Source organism: Lepeophtheirus salmonis, chromosome 10 (assembly GCF_016086655.4).
Source record: "Lepeophtheirus salmonis chromosome 10, UVic_Lsal_1.4, whole genome shotgun sequence".
NCBI classification, from domain to species: Eukaryota; Metazoa; Arthropoda; class Copepoda; order Siphonostomatoida; family Caligidae; genus Lepeophtheirus; species Lepeophtheirus salmonis.
This window is the reverse complement of record NC_052140.2, coordinates 13,456,208-13,470,795: the sequence shown is the minus strand read 5'-3', so window position 1 is coordinate 13,470,795 and position 14,588 is coordinate 13,456,208. Positions and strand designations below refer to the sequence as shown.

Below are 14,588 nucleotides of genomic sequence, written 5' to 3'. Positions count from 1 at the left end.
AAAATGATGTTTGCATCTTTTACATCTATAATGTACACTCATGTTGTGAGCAAGTTTGGTTTTTTTGTACAAGTTGAACAAACTGACTACTAAGTAAAGTGAATTTTAAAGAAAACAATCTAAAAAAGTAGTGCTCCCAAGTTCACAAAAAGTTTATTTTTGTTTAATAAAATGTAAGATGTACGTGTTTTGGTCAATCGTGAATAAAACATTAGAAAGTTTTCATTGACTTCCTAGTTACTTTACTGGGAAGAAATTGTGAAGAAGACTATCAAGACATTCAGGTCTAGGATCAAAGCCAGAGTGGAGACCAAAGGCGGTCACTTTGAGATGTAATTACTTATATAAATACATAAAGTGTCATAGTCTTACTGCTTGAACCCTTTGAGAATCTTGATAAAGCTGAGTTTGGGAAAACTTGTTCTGGATTTGCAGGGATACAAGGTGCATTTCCCAAAAAAAACGTCACTATTAATAAGTTTCACATTAAGCTGTTGATTAAGGGATATGTTTTTTGAAGCATATTTTTAAGATAAAATCATATTCTTCAATATTTATATAATTGTAAGTGCCGTATCTTGTGTACTTTGGAGATTTCTAACGAAATAGGATACCTTTGTCCAATAATCAGTACATATGTAAATTACTATTCTAAACATTCATTCATTGTTCTTACATAATTTATTACTATTTTTTTATAATGTAGCATTTCGAGACTTTGGAAGCACTACTTTTTTATAAAAATTAGTTTCTAAAGAACCACTCTACTACAGAATCAAATTTATGGAGCAATTGTGGGACGCCATCGAGGACAATCCAATAAGGTATATGCGAAAACTGTCAAGGAAGTTTAGTACCTCTGAGGCCACAGGGCGTAAAGCGATAGAAGGTCTCGGTATGATCGGTATATGAATTCGAAAAACGAAGAAGAGAAGACAAATAATTGTTCATCATGACAATGCGATCTCTTATACATCGGCTCGAACCAGCACCTTTTTGACCGGACAAACCGTCGAATGGACAGGTCATCCGCCGTACAGCACTGACTTGGCCCCCAATGACTTCTTTTTATTCCCGCACATCAAAAAAAAATGCGTGGTCAATGATTTTCGTCACCAAAAGATGCTTTTGAAGCATTTAAAAACCATATTTTGGAGGTGTCTCAATCAGAGTAGAAGAAGAGCTTCGACAATTGGTTTGAGTGCATGCAAAAGTGTGTAAATCAAGCGGGAGAATACTTTGAAAAACAATAAAACCCTTTTTGACGACAAATATTTGCATTTTCATTATTAGGGGAGAAATATATATAACAGCCAACGTAGGTTTGTTTTTTATAAAATATTATTTAGCAAACTATAATACAGTATCAAATAAAATACTATATAAATTTTAATATCTTGAATCATTTAAATAATTAATGAGAAATAATATGAGAATGATTTCTGGGAGTACTTAACAGATATATAGCAGTTGGTATGATTGACTTATTTAGCCTAATACCATATGATTTTCGACCTTCTTCCTCTTTACTTTTGTATTAAATCCTTTGTACGATAAAATAAAGGTAACGACGTGTCTATGATCGATACTTTCTTCTACTTATCTCTCTGAGGTCAAGGGTCCTTTTATGAGTAGGTACAAAGCCTGATAATAAGTTCATGTTCCAAAGTCGGGCAAATGTAAATATACTGATATTTAAGTTTGTTTTAGTTCTTTTTAATGTCATCATGAATAAAGATTTATAGACGTTGATTTTTGACCAAAAATTCTTCCTTCTCCTTGAGGTGGGGGGTATCTGAGATGTAAACCTACATACGATTAAATATACTTCGCCTCTAAAAAAGAAACAAGTAATTATATTACAAGCCCAGATTTGTGAAATGTGATAGTTTTTTGCATTATTTATATATATTTAAAATACAAAATCACGATGCAAATGCTTCTTCAACTACCTATGTATATATTTTTTAATTTATAAAGTCAAAAATTAAAAAAAATGATCTCTTAAACATAAAGCTAATGATGATTCTGAAAAATTTGTTTCTCGCTTCATATATTCAAAACGAACACTGTGTAGCCATTAATTATGTGCCTCTGGGCGCATATCAAAGGATAACTATATAGATAATCATTCTTGAGTCATTGGCCAACATGGACTAAGATTTCATCATCAAGGCCTGTGCTGGGTCCAGGTTGGAGGCTGTAGTTGAAACTGAAGGTGGTTGGTTAGAAAAAATTTACTTCACTAAAGACCACTACATTTAAGAGCAAAAGATTTGTGAATTGCAAAGTTAATTTTGGGAAATAAATTTTAATATACAATATTAAGAGAATATCCGGATTAAAAATCCCCACTCTGTAAGTAAATTAATGAGCAAGATTTTGCAGAAAAATATTTGTTTTATTAATTATATTTATTTATGATCATAATATAAAAACGTCACAATATATGTTGTTCAAATGTAGTTCGAATTTCTACCTTTGTGGTATTTTAAATACATTAAATAATAATCAAACACGACTGCAATTCGATTGAAAAATTGTTTATATCAATATATTGAACATTATTTTTGGCAAAATATCCTAAAAGATAAATCGGTGTAATGTCTTTCTTAGAAAATGGTTATGATCGTGACCATACGTATAAATACAAATATCTAAAATTTGAAATAGGATAAAATATCAGTAATACCAACTATTTCAAAAAGTACTAAACTGCCTAATACAGTTTTAAAATTCGGATTTTTTTTCTTCATTAAGCGTCTATTATTTAAAAAAGTGTAACACAGAAAAAAATGGAAAGCTAGATCAAATAGAGCAAACACTTTTTTATTTAAAACTGCGTATATTTACATGATTTACTTTTGCTAAAACTATAATTTGACTGTCAAATTAATATTACTAACTCTGGGAGCGTTTATGCAAGATTAAAAAAAAATTATTACGTTAAACGGTTACTCCGTGGGAAAATTAAGGGAGGGATTGAGCCCTCTGTATATCACATTGATAATAATTGTTCGATTGTCATCCATACTATTAAATAAAGCCATAAAATTGGTCACATTGCATTTGTTCAGGATCTGGATGAGGTCAAAGTGTGCTATATTTGTAGTACATGACCCTGTACAGCATTTACACTTTTTTCAAAACTCTATAAATAACATTTGATTCAAGGAATATGATAAAAAAGGATATCAAAACATAATTAACAATATTAAAAAGTTAGACTCTACGTAGAAAATAAAACTTTTAAAAAATACTTAATTTACCTGTTCATCAAGATTAAAGAGGGGGTTTCTGTTATATTATTTTGCCAAAATGAATATTTATATTGTACATGTTATTAATATATATATTTTTTAAATTTTACTCTTACTCATTTGTGCTTTAAAAAAAATCTACCATTAAATTTCCCATCCTAGGCACTACTCAGTCCCCTCATAAATGAATTATTAATCAAATTGATTAACCGGGAAAAGATTAAAGTTTTATTTTTTCAAATAGACCCACATATTTTATATTTATTTAATTACATTTGTTCTTCTTTTTTCCCATTTCTTCGGTCGTATAGGTACATTAGACTGTTGTAAAACTTATGTCAAAATGGAATTTTGACGTAAAGACAGTATTTTTTAGATATTTTGGTCAATTTAATATAATGTAAATAAATATAGTTCCGGGAATATTGATATTGACAGAGCACATTGAGGTAAAAGGTTTTTACATTGTTATATATGAAGATACCATAAAGTTATTTTTAAATCAATTATAATTTTTTGATATGTTATCTGATAATTAAAATTTACAGCCAAGTAAAAGTTCAACTTGAAGAATTTTTATTTTATAACACAGTTGAATATGATAAGTACTTCTACAAGTGAAATGCCTATCAATTTATGAAATAGAACAAAACGTCGAAAGATAAACTGTAGAATCGAATGATATCTTAAAATTACAATCAAATAATGTATATTTAAGTTTCAAAAATTCCTTTATTCGCTTCCTAAACTTATATCTCATATTATATATTCTTTAAAACATTTTTTTATTTAAATTTGGTCGTACATACTTATATATTTCTTTGGTGATTCATTGAGAAAATCATTCCAAGATCTTTGTTCTGTTAACTAGACGATGGTGTTACAATTTGCCGGTAAGATATGAGGGTAATAACTTTAATAAATTCCCTTGGATACTACATCTACTACATTGAAGAAAATTATCCAGCATTTTGAAATTTTTTTGTCGAGAGATTAACGTCATAAATTAAAGAGTTTTACTCTAGTATTACATTTTATCTTTGTTATGTTTTAATTACTTTTGATAATTGTTTGTTGTTAGATCTTGGTGAGGTTGTCTAATTTTAAACTACAATGCTTCTGTATGTTTTTAATAACGCTTTACTTCCGAAAATTTTATATTGTTACAAATTCATTTGTACGTTATTCATAAACTTTATGAATAAACACCTTTAAAAGTAAAAATTAACTTTTTTCGAAACATAAGTGAATTTTTAGAAGTGATCGCTTTCTTTATAAGACAAATATAATAACTTTTTTTTATATATTGATGACGTCAGATACATAAGAACAGTATTTACAGTGGATCATAAAGGGTTTTTATGAGGAAAATACGAGAAAGACTCATATTTTCTTTATTTGTTGATCGCTTATTAAAATTCAAACTTAGTTAGGAGCTCTAATTCATATTAAAATAATTATTACTATATGACAAAACTTGAAGAAGCGAGTATTTCCTCTCTAAAATACCCATAAAGCTGAGTTGCAAGTATATATTCTGAGAAAGTTAAAGCTATTTTAGATACCAATTTTTTACTACATAAAACATTTTGAAATGAAGAAACATGAACTTAAAAATCCACACAAGTCAATATTTTCTTCCCTTTCTTGGTATTATAAGTGCCCCTCAAAAAACAGTTTAGCATACAAATAAACTAAAAATCATCTATGATCTGTCAAAAAAAGGATCTTATCAAATACTGATTGCCTGGAAATAGGAAGTTTCAAGACTATTTATTTAGAAAAGTTTCCAAAAATTGCGGATTTATATTTTTTTAAAACCCTGACATAGTCAACTTTTCATTTGCAAAATAGCAGTTTCCTTTACCTGGATTTAAATTTATATAACAAGCAATGTGATCTTATGTGACACTAGAGCCCTCAAGCTACCTATATTTATCCATGAGGAAAATGGAAATGTATTCACTATCATATTTTCTTTATTTTTTGATCGATTCTTGAAATTCCAAAAACTATTTATATTCATTATCTTAAATATAGGCAAATAGTGAGACAATGCTGTTCTTCCTTTAAATTTCCATTGTGACCATAATTTAGAAACAGTCTAATCTACATATATTTATACTGGGTGTGTAGTAGAAATTTGGACACTTATAAATGAAAAGCATAAGAATTTGAGGGTTTTTAAATATCTTAACTTCAGATGAAAAACTGTTTGTATTGTTAAAAAAAAATAACAAAATCAATCGAAATTTGACCTCACAAAAAGACAAAAGATTGTAGATTGATGTCTTTACTTCAAGCGGAACACACACTAACAAAGATTTGAAACTTGACTTAATCCAACAAGGAGGCCATTTACAACATTAATGACAGTATTAACATCGAGACGAGCTTCAATAAGATGGTACACTGGCACACCGAGGAAAGGTTATACAGTTCTTTATGGAAATTAACATATTATTTTACCGAAAACAATGTAGGCGCCAATTACGTAGCTAAGCACTTTTTGGGGCTTGAACGCTCCAATTTTTTTCATAATTCTGTTTTTAATGTGATCAAACATGGAATCAAAAATGGTCAAACAGATTAGTCTCATATTTAGCAATTAAATGTACATAAAATAATCAATCATGTTCCTATGATATTTTTTGGGCCCCAGGGTCATTTAGAGGCTGTTTTGACCTAAATACATAAAAACTATTTTCCATCTCTCTTTCTATATTTGTCTCCTTTTCCATGTCTCTCTCCTCTTCTCTTCTCTCTCACTGTCCATTTTATTCTGCCTCCATTATTTCTGCCTTATATTCAAGCCTGCCTGAAACCCAAGCACCATCTACTACTATAAACATAAAATAAACCTATACATTAATTATATATGTTCTCTGTTCAATTGTGTTACCCTCCTAAAGATGAATGGTAGCAACGTCCCATGTGGCAACAATACTCGCCAGATGACAAACTGTTCGGGTTTTCCTTCTGACTGCATGTCAAGATCAGAGCAAGCCGGGCAAGTCCACCGAATCTTGCGGACAAGAGAAGCCTTGACAGTTACAAGTCCGACGAATCTTGGGGCTGTCAAGGCTTCTGTTGATGAGCATTGGAACTTTATGAGCGCCAATTACATTATTATCACCCTTCTGAGCTTCCAGTTACTCATGAAGGCCATCATCAAGTTGATGGGAGCTACATTGAAGATTATGCATGTGCTAACATCCGTTCCAGGATAGCAGTTAATGTAGCTCCTCTAGTTTCTGAAATAAAACTGCTTATAATTTCAGATTCATAATGTCTAGTTTTCAATTTCGCACCCTGTATATAAATATATGTAAATGGAATAATATAGGTAGAAGAACCTAGCATAGGATAGGTAGCTTTAGATATGACTATTAAGGAATGAAATCACGTACGTTAGTTGTGTACATAGAAGTAGTAAGTATGTAACTCCATGGCTTGAGTTGACAGGTAATTAAAAGACCCAACTAATCAAAAAAGGGGAAAATGATATGAAACTTCTCTTTTTACGATATATACATAAGAGTATAATATGTAGATTGTAGATAGTATATCTCATCATTCCAAGTACATCTCATTAGAGTATGTACTATAATGATCTTCATTTTTTTTTTTGGTTGCCTACCAAGATACATACATACATACGTGGTCTGTTGACACAAAAACAATCTGGTATGATTATTAAACTTGGGATTTTTGAACGATTTTCCAGACAAAATGAGCGAAAAAAGAGCGCTAAAATTTGGAAAAAGTAGCACTCAAAATATCAAAATTGAGCTAATTGTACTTTTTTTTAAATATAGTTTTATAAGGATAATTTAAAGTAGTTAGTGTTGTTTTTGAATTGCTCATCGTTTATTAATATATTTTATATCGACAAATCAAGATATCGCAATTTGGCACAAAAGTATTTGTCCTTTATTGCAAGATTCAAAGAGGATTATGCAAAAGTCAATTTGGGCCAATAATGTATTTTTTTTTCTATGAAAAATATAGTCAAAAGGAATTTGTAATTTAACACGAATCCAAATTTTCTAAATATCTTTCATACCAGCTTAGAAAAATGAGCAATTTCGACACCAAAAAGGTACATATGAGTGAATTTTGAGCGATGAACCGATCACTTACAAATCTTTAGTATAATGATGATTTTTCAAAATTTAGTCTGAATTACGTATCCAGCAATACTGGGTGTTCAAAAAAGTCATTTAGCACCTCTTCAATTGCTCTTTTGGAGGGTGTAAGTATCTTCTTTTACTTTATTACAAATAGTCCACTGATCAGCTTGGAGATCCTTAGCAAGGGTTCGCCTGCTTGTCATTGGCTTGGCCTCAGTTTTCCCTGATAAACCGGTCATCTGCATTTCCTCCTGCCCACCATTACCAAGCTTCCTGTTAAAGTATTATTCGCCCAAATGGAGGTTCTTGACTCTACCCACAAGCTTCTTGGAGTAGGAATGAAATAAAAAAATTATCCAGTAAATAATTGTGTGTCAAGAGGATCTAACCCGTACTGCCTCTTGGGCTCCAACTTGAACTGAGCTGTAGATGGAAATATTGTTAAGGGATCAAAATTGTCAAGTTTTAACTACTTAAAAGGCTCATATCATAAAGAGGACGCGTAATAATAAAAACTATAAAGTTACAAGTAATCAAGTGAAGTTTCTGTTATACTGTAAATATTTCGTTAACCCAGCGAGAAAAAGTGATATCTGGACAAAAGCTTGAGCTGAGATATTTAACTTCCAATATTTGAGCAATTGTATGTTAATGATACCAAATTTATAAAATCAATAGACCTGATGGTACAGTTTTGCGGTCGAATTATCTTCAATTCAGTTCTTTACTCTGCTCTCTCTTTTGAATTGTATAATTAAGTTTACATTACAAGATAATATATAACTATTTTATTGCACTATGAGATGATACAGTTTCTTAAATTTTTTGTAGTATACTAGTGCATGTGGCTATTCAATTAAAATATAATTATAATTATATTTGTTAAGGACTGATAATGTGGATTGCCCACCCCTCCAGATAATAGTATGAGTAAAATAGCAACAATTTATCTAAAGGAGTGCAACACCTCATTGCAAATAGGACTGTTAAAGCCACATAGCATAGATTCATAGCACATTACAGTTAGCACACTATCGCTTTTAAATATCCCCAAAAATTTAATAAACTCACTTTTTATGTATTGCAGTTAGTATGTTTTTGAACTGGGTCAACGAACGATTTGTAGAGCAATGTGTACAAAATTAAAATTCGGTAATGGGTTTTTCTTGATTCCCCTTTACAATTGTAAATTTCATACAATTTGGATTGTATCTGATTCTAGTAAAGTCTTCAAGTACAGATTTGCAATCCATAACTACAGGCAAGACCTTGCATGCAATTATTACATAGACATTCACATGGGTTTATTAGTTGCATACAAGTCCCCTAAAATATGCATAATAAACAACAAAAAAACCCGGCTACCTTCTCACAAGACACGCAATCTATTGTCAATAAAACACGTTTGTGAACGACAACTTGTTAAACATGTCATCAAACGTTTTTTCATTGCCATCCAAATGGAGGAGAGGCATCTCCCCTCGATAGTAAAGGTATGTGTCTTAATGTGAGAATTTTTGTTTTGACACGTACAACCATTATATATCTTCATGACTTAGTCAGTTTAATATATTCATCGAAAGCCCATCCTTGAGATGGACATCCATCACATTTCCAAAAGTAAAATATAAATGCACCTAACTTACATCCAACACATTGTTACCTTAATTGTATCACGCAATCTTTTCTCCAAGAAGAACCCGAAAAATATGTCCGACATCATCTGGCAATTAACTAAATAAGTCAATCATACCAACCGTTATTTATTTCTTAAGTACTCCAGACAATCATTGTCATATTATTTATCCACAATTATTAAAATGAAATACAGATACCTATATATATATTTTATTAATAAAACAAAGTTTCACTCTTGGGTCTTAATAATGACATCACCTCTTGCTTCCTTCAATCTAAATGGATATTTCACTGTGGGAAATGGGGCGTTTCATTATGTGACCATGATATACAACTTGAGGATTCAGTAAATTGATATAATTTAACTGAATTGAGTGAAACATCTCTTCTTTTCCAAATAAAAAAAAAGTGCTTTAAGAGTTGTATCATTGATTCAACTTAAAAGACATCTAGTGAGTAAAAAAAAAAAATATTTATATATGTAAACAAGACACGGGTTGTACTTTATATAGTGGTCCGTAATGAATATCAAATACAAATACAAGTATATAAAAAAAAGTATATAATATACAAGAAACACTGTATAAAATCTCGCAGGAGTTGAGTTCAACTCATATTTAAAAAAAATGAATGTGACTTTAAATGAGTTTGATCAACGAATTAAAGAACTCCTAAGCATCAAATTGTATTTTTTTTTTGTTTTCAATCTGTTATTATTTTTTTGCTATTTATTCTTGAAGAGACAGTTTCTAAGTATTGAGTGAGTAGCTACGTGTTAGCTTGCGTATGAAAAACGAAGAAAACCCCCCTAAACTTCCTGAGGAGTTATCTTCTACTTCTATTTTGTTAAAGCAAATATTAATGTTAGTCGATGCCTAATAACTCTGGGCTCTGCCGGATACTACCGTTAGATTTTAAAATATTAAAATGCTACATAGTATTAATTAGATATTGCCCATTGTTTAGTAATATTATATTAAAAATATAGCTATAAATTTGTATATCTATATAATAGCCGAAATTTTTGAATAAAAATAATAAGCTATCCAAATATATATATACTACGAGGATTCGACAATAAATTGTATTCCTGTCATTTTAAAATGACCCTATAATTGTGATATAACTAGATATGTGATTTGGGTAAGAGGGCAAGGAGAGGGCGGGAGTGGGACATATAGTGTTACTGAAATCAGACCATTGTTAATATCATTTATCTTCTATATGATTTTTAGGGAGAAAATTAATTACTGAAGTAACAAAGAGAACCGTCTACATTTAAAATAGCATTAGTGCAGGGAAAATATCATAATTATATACAAATATATTTATTTACTATATTATGAAGTTGAAAAACAATTTACATCAAAGATAGGTGAGAGTTCTTTTTTTTTGGAGGGAGATGTGACCACACCCACGATTGAGTAACTAATGCACAAAAAAAAAAGGAGCACACGTTCAACCGTTTTTCCTTTTCTAATCACAATACTTTTCCTTTACACGCATCACAATTTTAAATATACTTTATTATTTCATTTATTTATCAAAAATAATAAATTAGAAAATAGGCAAAGCGTATCAAGTGAGACGAGGGAATCGACAGTTGACAACAACAAAAACAAACCTATAAAACTATGGAGCAAAATTAAGATCTAGTGATCAATATTGGGCCAAGGTAGTAATAGTAGCAACACCTAATTTTTTGTCCTCTGGAAGCCTTGAATATTACTCCATAAGTTACTATATAGCCTCCATGACCTATATGAAAGGAAGGTAAAATTGCATACGCCATTAGGGGAAATGCCAAAAATTATTTTGTGGTATTTCTTCACACTAACAGCCGTTTTTCCCTACTTTTTGTTAAAGATTTAGTTACATTAAATTTTCGATTTTTTTTTAAAAGAACATACATGCATTTCATATTTTCATGCTATAAATAATATATTCATAGACAGCCCATCCCCGTGATACATATATATGGAATTTCCGAAAGTAGAATATAAAAGGACCTTACTTCCATTAATCTTTGCATTTGTGCATATTTCAACTATTCAAGTACATGGTAAAGAGATTACCTATTACAAATACAGTTACTCTTATTTAGAGTGAAACTTCTCTGTGAATATTCTAATATGAGGTCACTGCTATAGCAAAGAATGGCTAAGAGTTAAAAAGTGTTTTACTGAATTCACACATTGCATGATAATTGGAGGTAACGTTATCTTGGGAGCACATACTTGATATTGTTTCTAAATAAAAGAAACATTTTTAAAAGAAATATTGTTGTAACTTCAAATAGCTTCTTGATACTCATTATAAGCTCTGATGTTTGAATTCAATCTTAGTAATAGGTTTTGAAAATTCTTTAGAAGAGGCAATATTTTTTAATATACATATTTTTTTGATCGATTTGGGACAAGAAAAGTAGGAAAATTAGATAATAATATCTTATTATTTCCAATCTAATAGATTGTCTACACCAGGGAGTGAAGTTTGAAAATCTTTTTGTTTCTACGACTTGACTTATGTTAACTATTCGACTCCAACTGTTTGATTCTGTCTCCAACTTCCATTCCGACTTTTTGAAATTATACGAGTCCAACACGAAGTATTTGAAATGAATGTCAAATCCGAATTTTCCATATCAAGCAATATGGATTTTAATTCGAGGCAACTACATTAATATAAAATTATATGAATTCGACTCCAACAACTCCAATTCCACAATCTTGGTTTAAACCATTGAAATAGGAATGTATAATGATCTTATAGCCTATTTTGAATATACATCTACTCAGGTCTGACAAATGATATAGAGATCGTTTTTTTGAGAGACAGTAAATTCAGCATGTTCCATAATCTGTAAAAAATACATAGATTGTAAAAGAACCAACCCCTATTTACATCGATCTTTTCATATACATTCAAGCCTGTATTAAGTGGTCCGGCATGGAAGACTGAAAAAGCAAACGCTTAAATCAGGTGACCTCTTTAACCTGCATAACCTATTTTGTAAGAATTCTAAACTGGATATGGCTGCATAGTGGAATGACTAGTGTTGTGTTGGTCTTTATTTAGGAACGAGGAACACGGTACAGTTCAGTCAGGTTGCCTCCAAGCCAGTTCCTATTGTCGGCCTTGTTTTACACTTTATGACGACCCAGACGGTCTCCAGGAACACTTTCTATACCGGCAGCAAGTCCGAAACTACTCCAGGGTCTGAGAACGCGGTCTGGACCGAAAAATCGATCCCAATCGGTATAGAAAAAATAATTTAAGACCTAACTGAAAAAAAAAAAAATTCAGTGCCGGACCGAGTCTCAATACTATTAAATACTAGAACTTATTAAAATAAAGAAATATAATTGATTGATATATTGATGGTTGTAATTTTATTAGTTTTTGTACTAATGAATAGGAATAAACTTGACTAGACCGAGACTGAACTGGATGGCACTGCAGTCTTCATTTCTGAATAAGTACTGACACCAAACTATAGTAAACTATTGGATTGTAAAATAGGACCCACATATAAAAGGACCTTACTGTCTATAAGAATTTTATCGCTCAATTGCCTAGTTTTATAATATATCCAACTCTTATATTTACAAAAATATTTATTAGATCTTGCTATAATATTATTTCCGTATTGAAGACACAAATTAACTATTACGAAGGGAAATAATATAATTTTTTCTCTAACTATCATACTTTTACCGTCCCTAATCAATCCACAAAAAAAAGTTATATAAATCTAACTGTTTGAAGGGATTTTCCGTATATATTAGTTTGATTTAATTCAAATATCAGTGTGTATCATTGGCATCAAGTAAGATTATTTGTAAGTTTTCAGACATGTTTTATAAATGAGTCATATGATGTAGTTTTATCAAAATTTATAGGGAATTTTCTGCAATTTTAAATAGTAAAAATATCAACTTGGAGTCCTCAAAATAGGACTCCTTCATTAATGATGCAATTTATGAAGACAGTGAAAACACTATTTACAATTTATCTCACGGCGTTACCTCACAATTACAAAAATATACTTAGTATTTTGTTGTCATTTGTCAATTCCCTCGTTTCACTTGATATGTCATGCCTATTTGATTATTTATTCTTTTTGATAAATAATGGAAATAATTATTTATTAAATAACTCGGTTACTTTCTAAAAATGACAGGAATACCATTTCTTATTTACTCCTCGTCGAATCTATAAATATATTGATCATCTTAATACTTATATGAAGAAATATTGCCTATGATATTCAAATACAAATGCATATCTATCCTTTTAATTAAATATTACTAAGCAATATTACTAGATGTACAGTATCGAATAAAATACTTTGTAGTATTTTAATATTATGAAACACTAGAACATAGCGGTATTATGTATTATTTATGACGTCATCAAGGATCAAACTTTTTTTAGTTTAGCACTGATATGCAGGACTGAACTGGATCTGGCCGAGACTGAATAGAGCGGAACTCTAGTCTTCTATCCTAAATAAGGACAGTAAAAACACTAAATGTAATTCATTCGTGTAAAAATAATATAACAATTATAGCCTGTGACAAATAACAGTGGTGTGATACACTTATATAGTTAACTACCAGTTGAATTTGGGCTTCTTTTTTGTGGCTCTTTCGTAGGAAAAGTTGCATGATACAATAAACGTAACAACGTAATATCTACGTGACAAAATATGTATTAAGATGATGAGGAGGAATAGTAAACTTGAGGTGGAACAAAGACGATCGATATTTGTGCATTTTTCAGTCAGGGGGTGAGATATGAATGAGAATCTACTTCTTTTCCTTATCTTCTCCTTTTATTTTCTTCGTATGTTCTTAACTAGCTATAATCTTACAATATAAGTATGATAATGTAGTCTGTCTATCAACAAAGAAGAACATAGTCATGATTCGTAGTGACGTGATTTTCGAGCTCATCCTGGACCTTGCAGAGAAAGAAGGGCTCCAAGTCACCTTTAAAAACTCCGCTAAAGGCACTCTTTTAGGTGGAGCCATCTTTTTTCTCTTTTCTCTCTTCATGGGACCCATTGGATTCATTCTGGGAGGGATTTTTGGAGGGATTTTTGCCTATTGTCGTAGTGCAGAGTATCGTCCACTCCAGCAAGTGATTAAAGAAGACATTTCTTCAACTGAAAAGGAAATGATTGTGGATAAGGTGAGGAGTGTGATTGGGGAAGTTGGGCCGCAGGATTTGGCCACACTCCTACTTTTTGTGAATAACACACCAATCCTTAAAAGTAGCATTATATCCACTCTGCAAAATACAGTCACTTCGCGTCTCGGCTAAAAAAAATAATCACAAATAATTACATTTCATCATCATTAAAATAAAAGCACACGTCTCATTTGTCTATATCAGCTCTGATTTTTCATCACTTTAAAATAAAAAAATCTTCTTCTGACAAAAGAAAGATATGTATATATTTGTACACTATAATATAATATAAATGAATTATACGCAATGAAATAATCATCACTTCGTTTTTGCAGAAAATAAAATGAATTTTTATATATCT

The 14,588-nt window shown here is 30.7% G+C and overlaps 1 protein-coding gene across 1 annotated transcript; it reads left to right on the top strand.

Annotated features, from left to right (window-relative positions):
• The first annotated feature begins 13,957 nt into the window (after window positions 1-13,957).
• On the top strand, window positions 13,958-14,359 carry LOC121125587 (protein C19orf12 homolog). The gene has a single exon (XM_040720775.1). It carries the CDS (start codon window positions 13,958-13,960, stop codon window positions 14,357-14,359), a length of 402 nt encoding a protein of 133 aa, XP_040576709.1.
• Window positions 14,360-14,588: the final 229 nt, after the last annotated feature.

Bases quoted from the DNA above. Each gene is read 5' to 3' on its own strand.
- LOC121125587 (XM_040720775.1), top strand. From the start codon at position 13,958: ATGATTCGTAGTGACGTGATTTTCGAGCTCATCCTGGACCTTGCAGAG.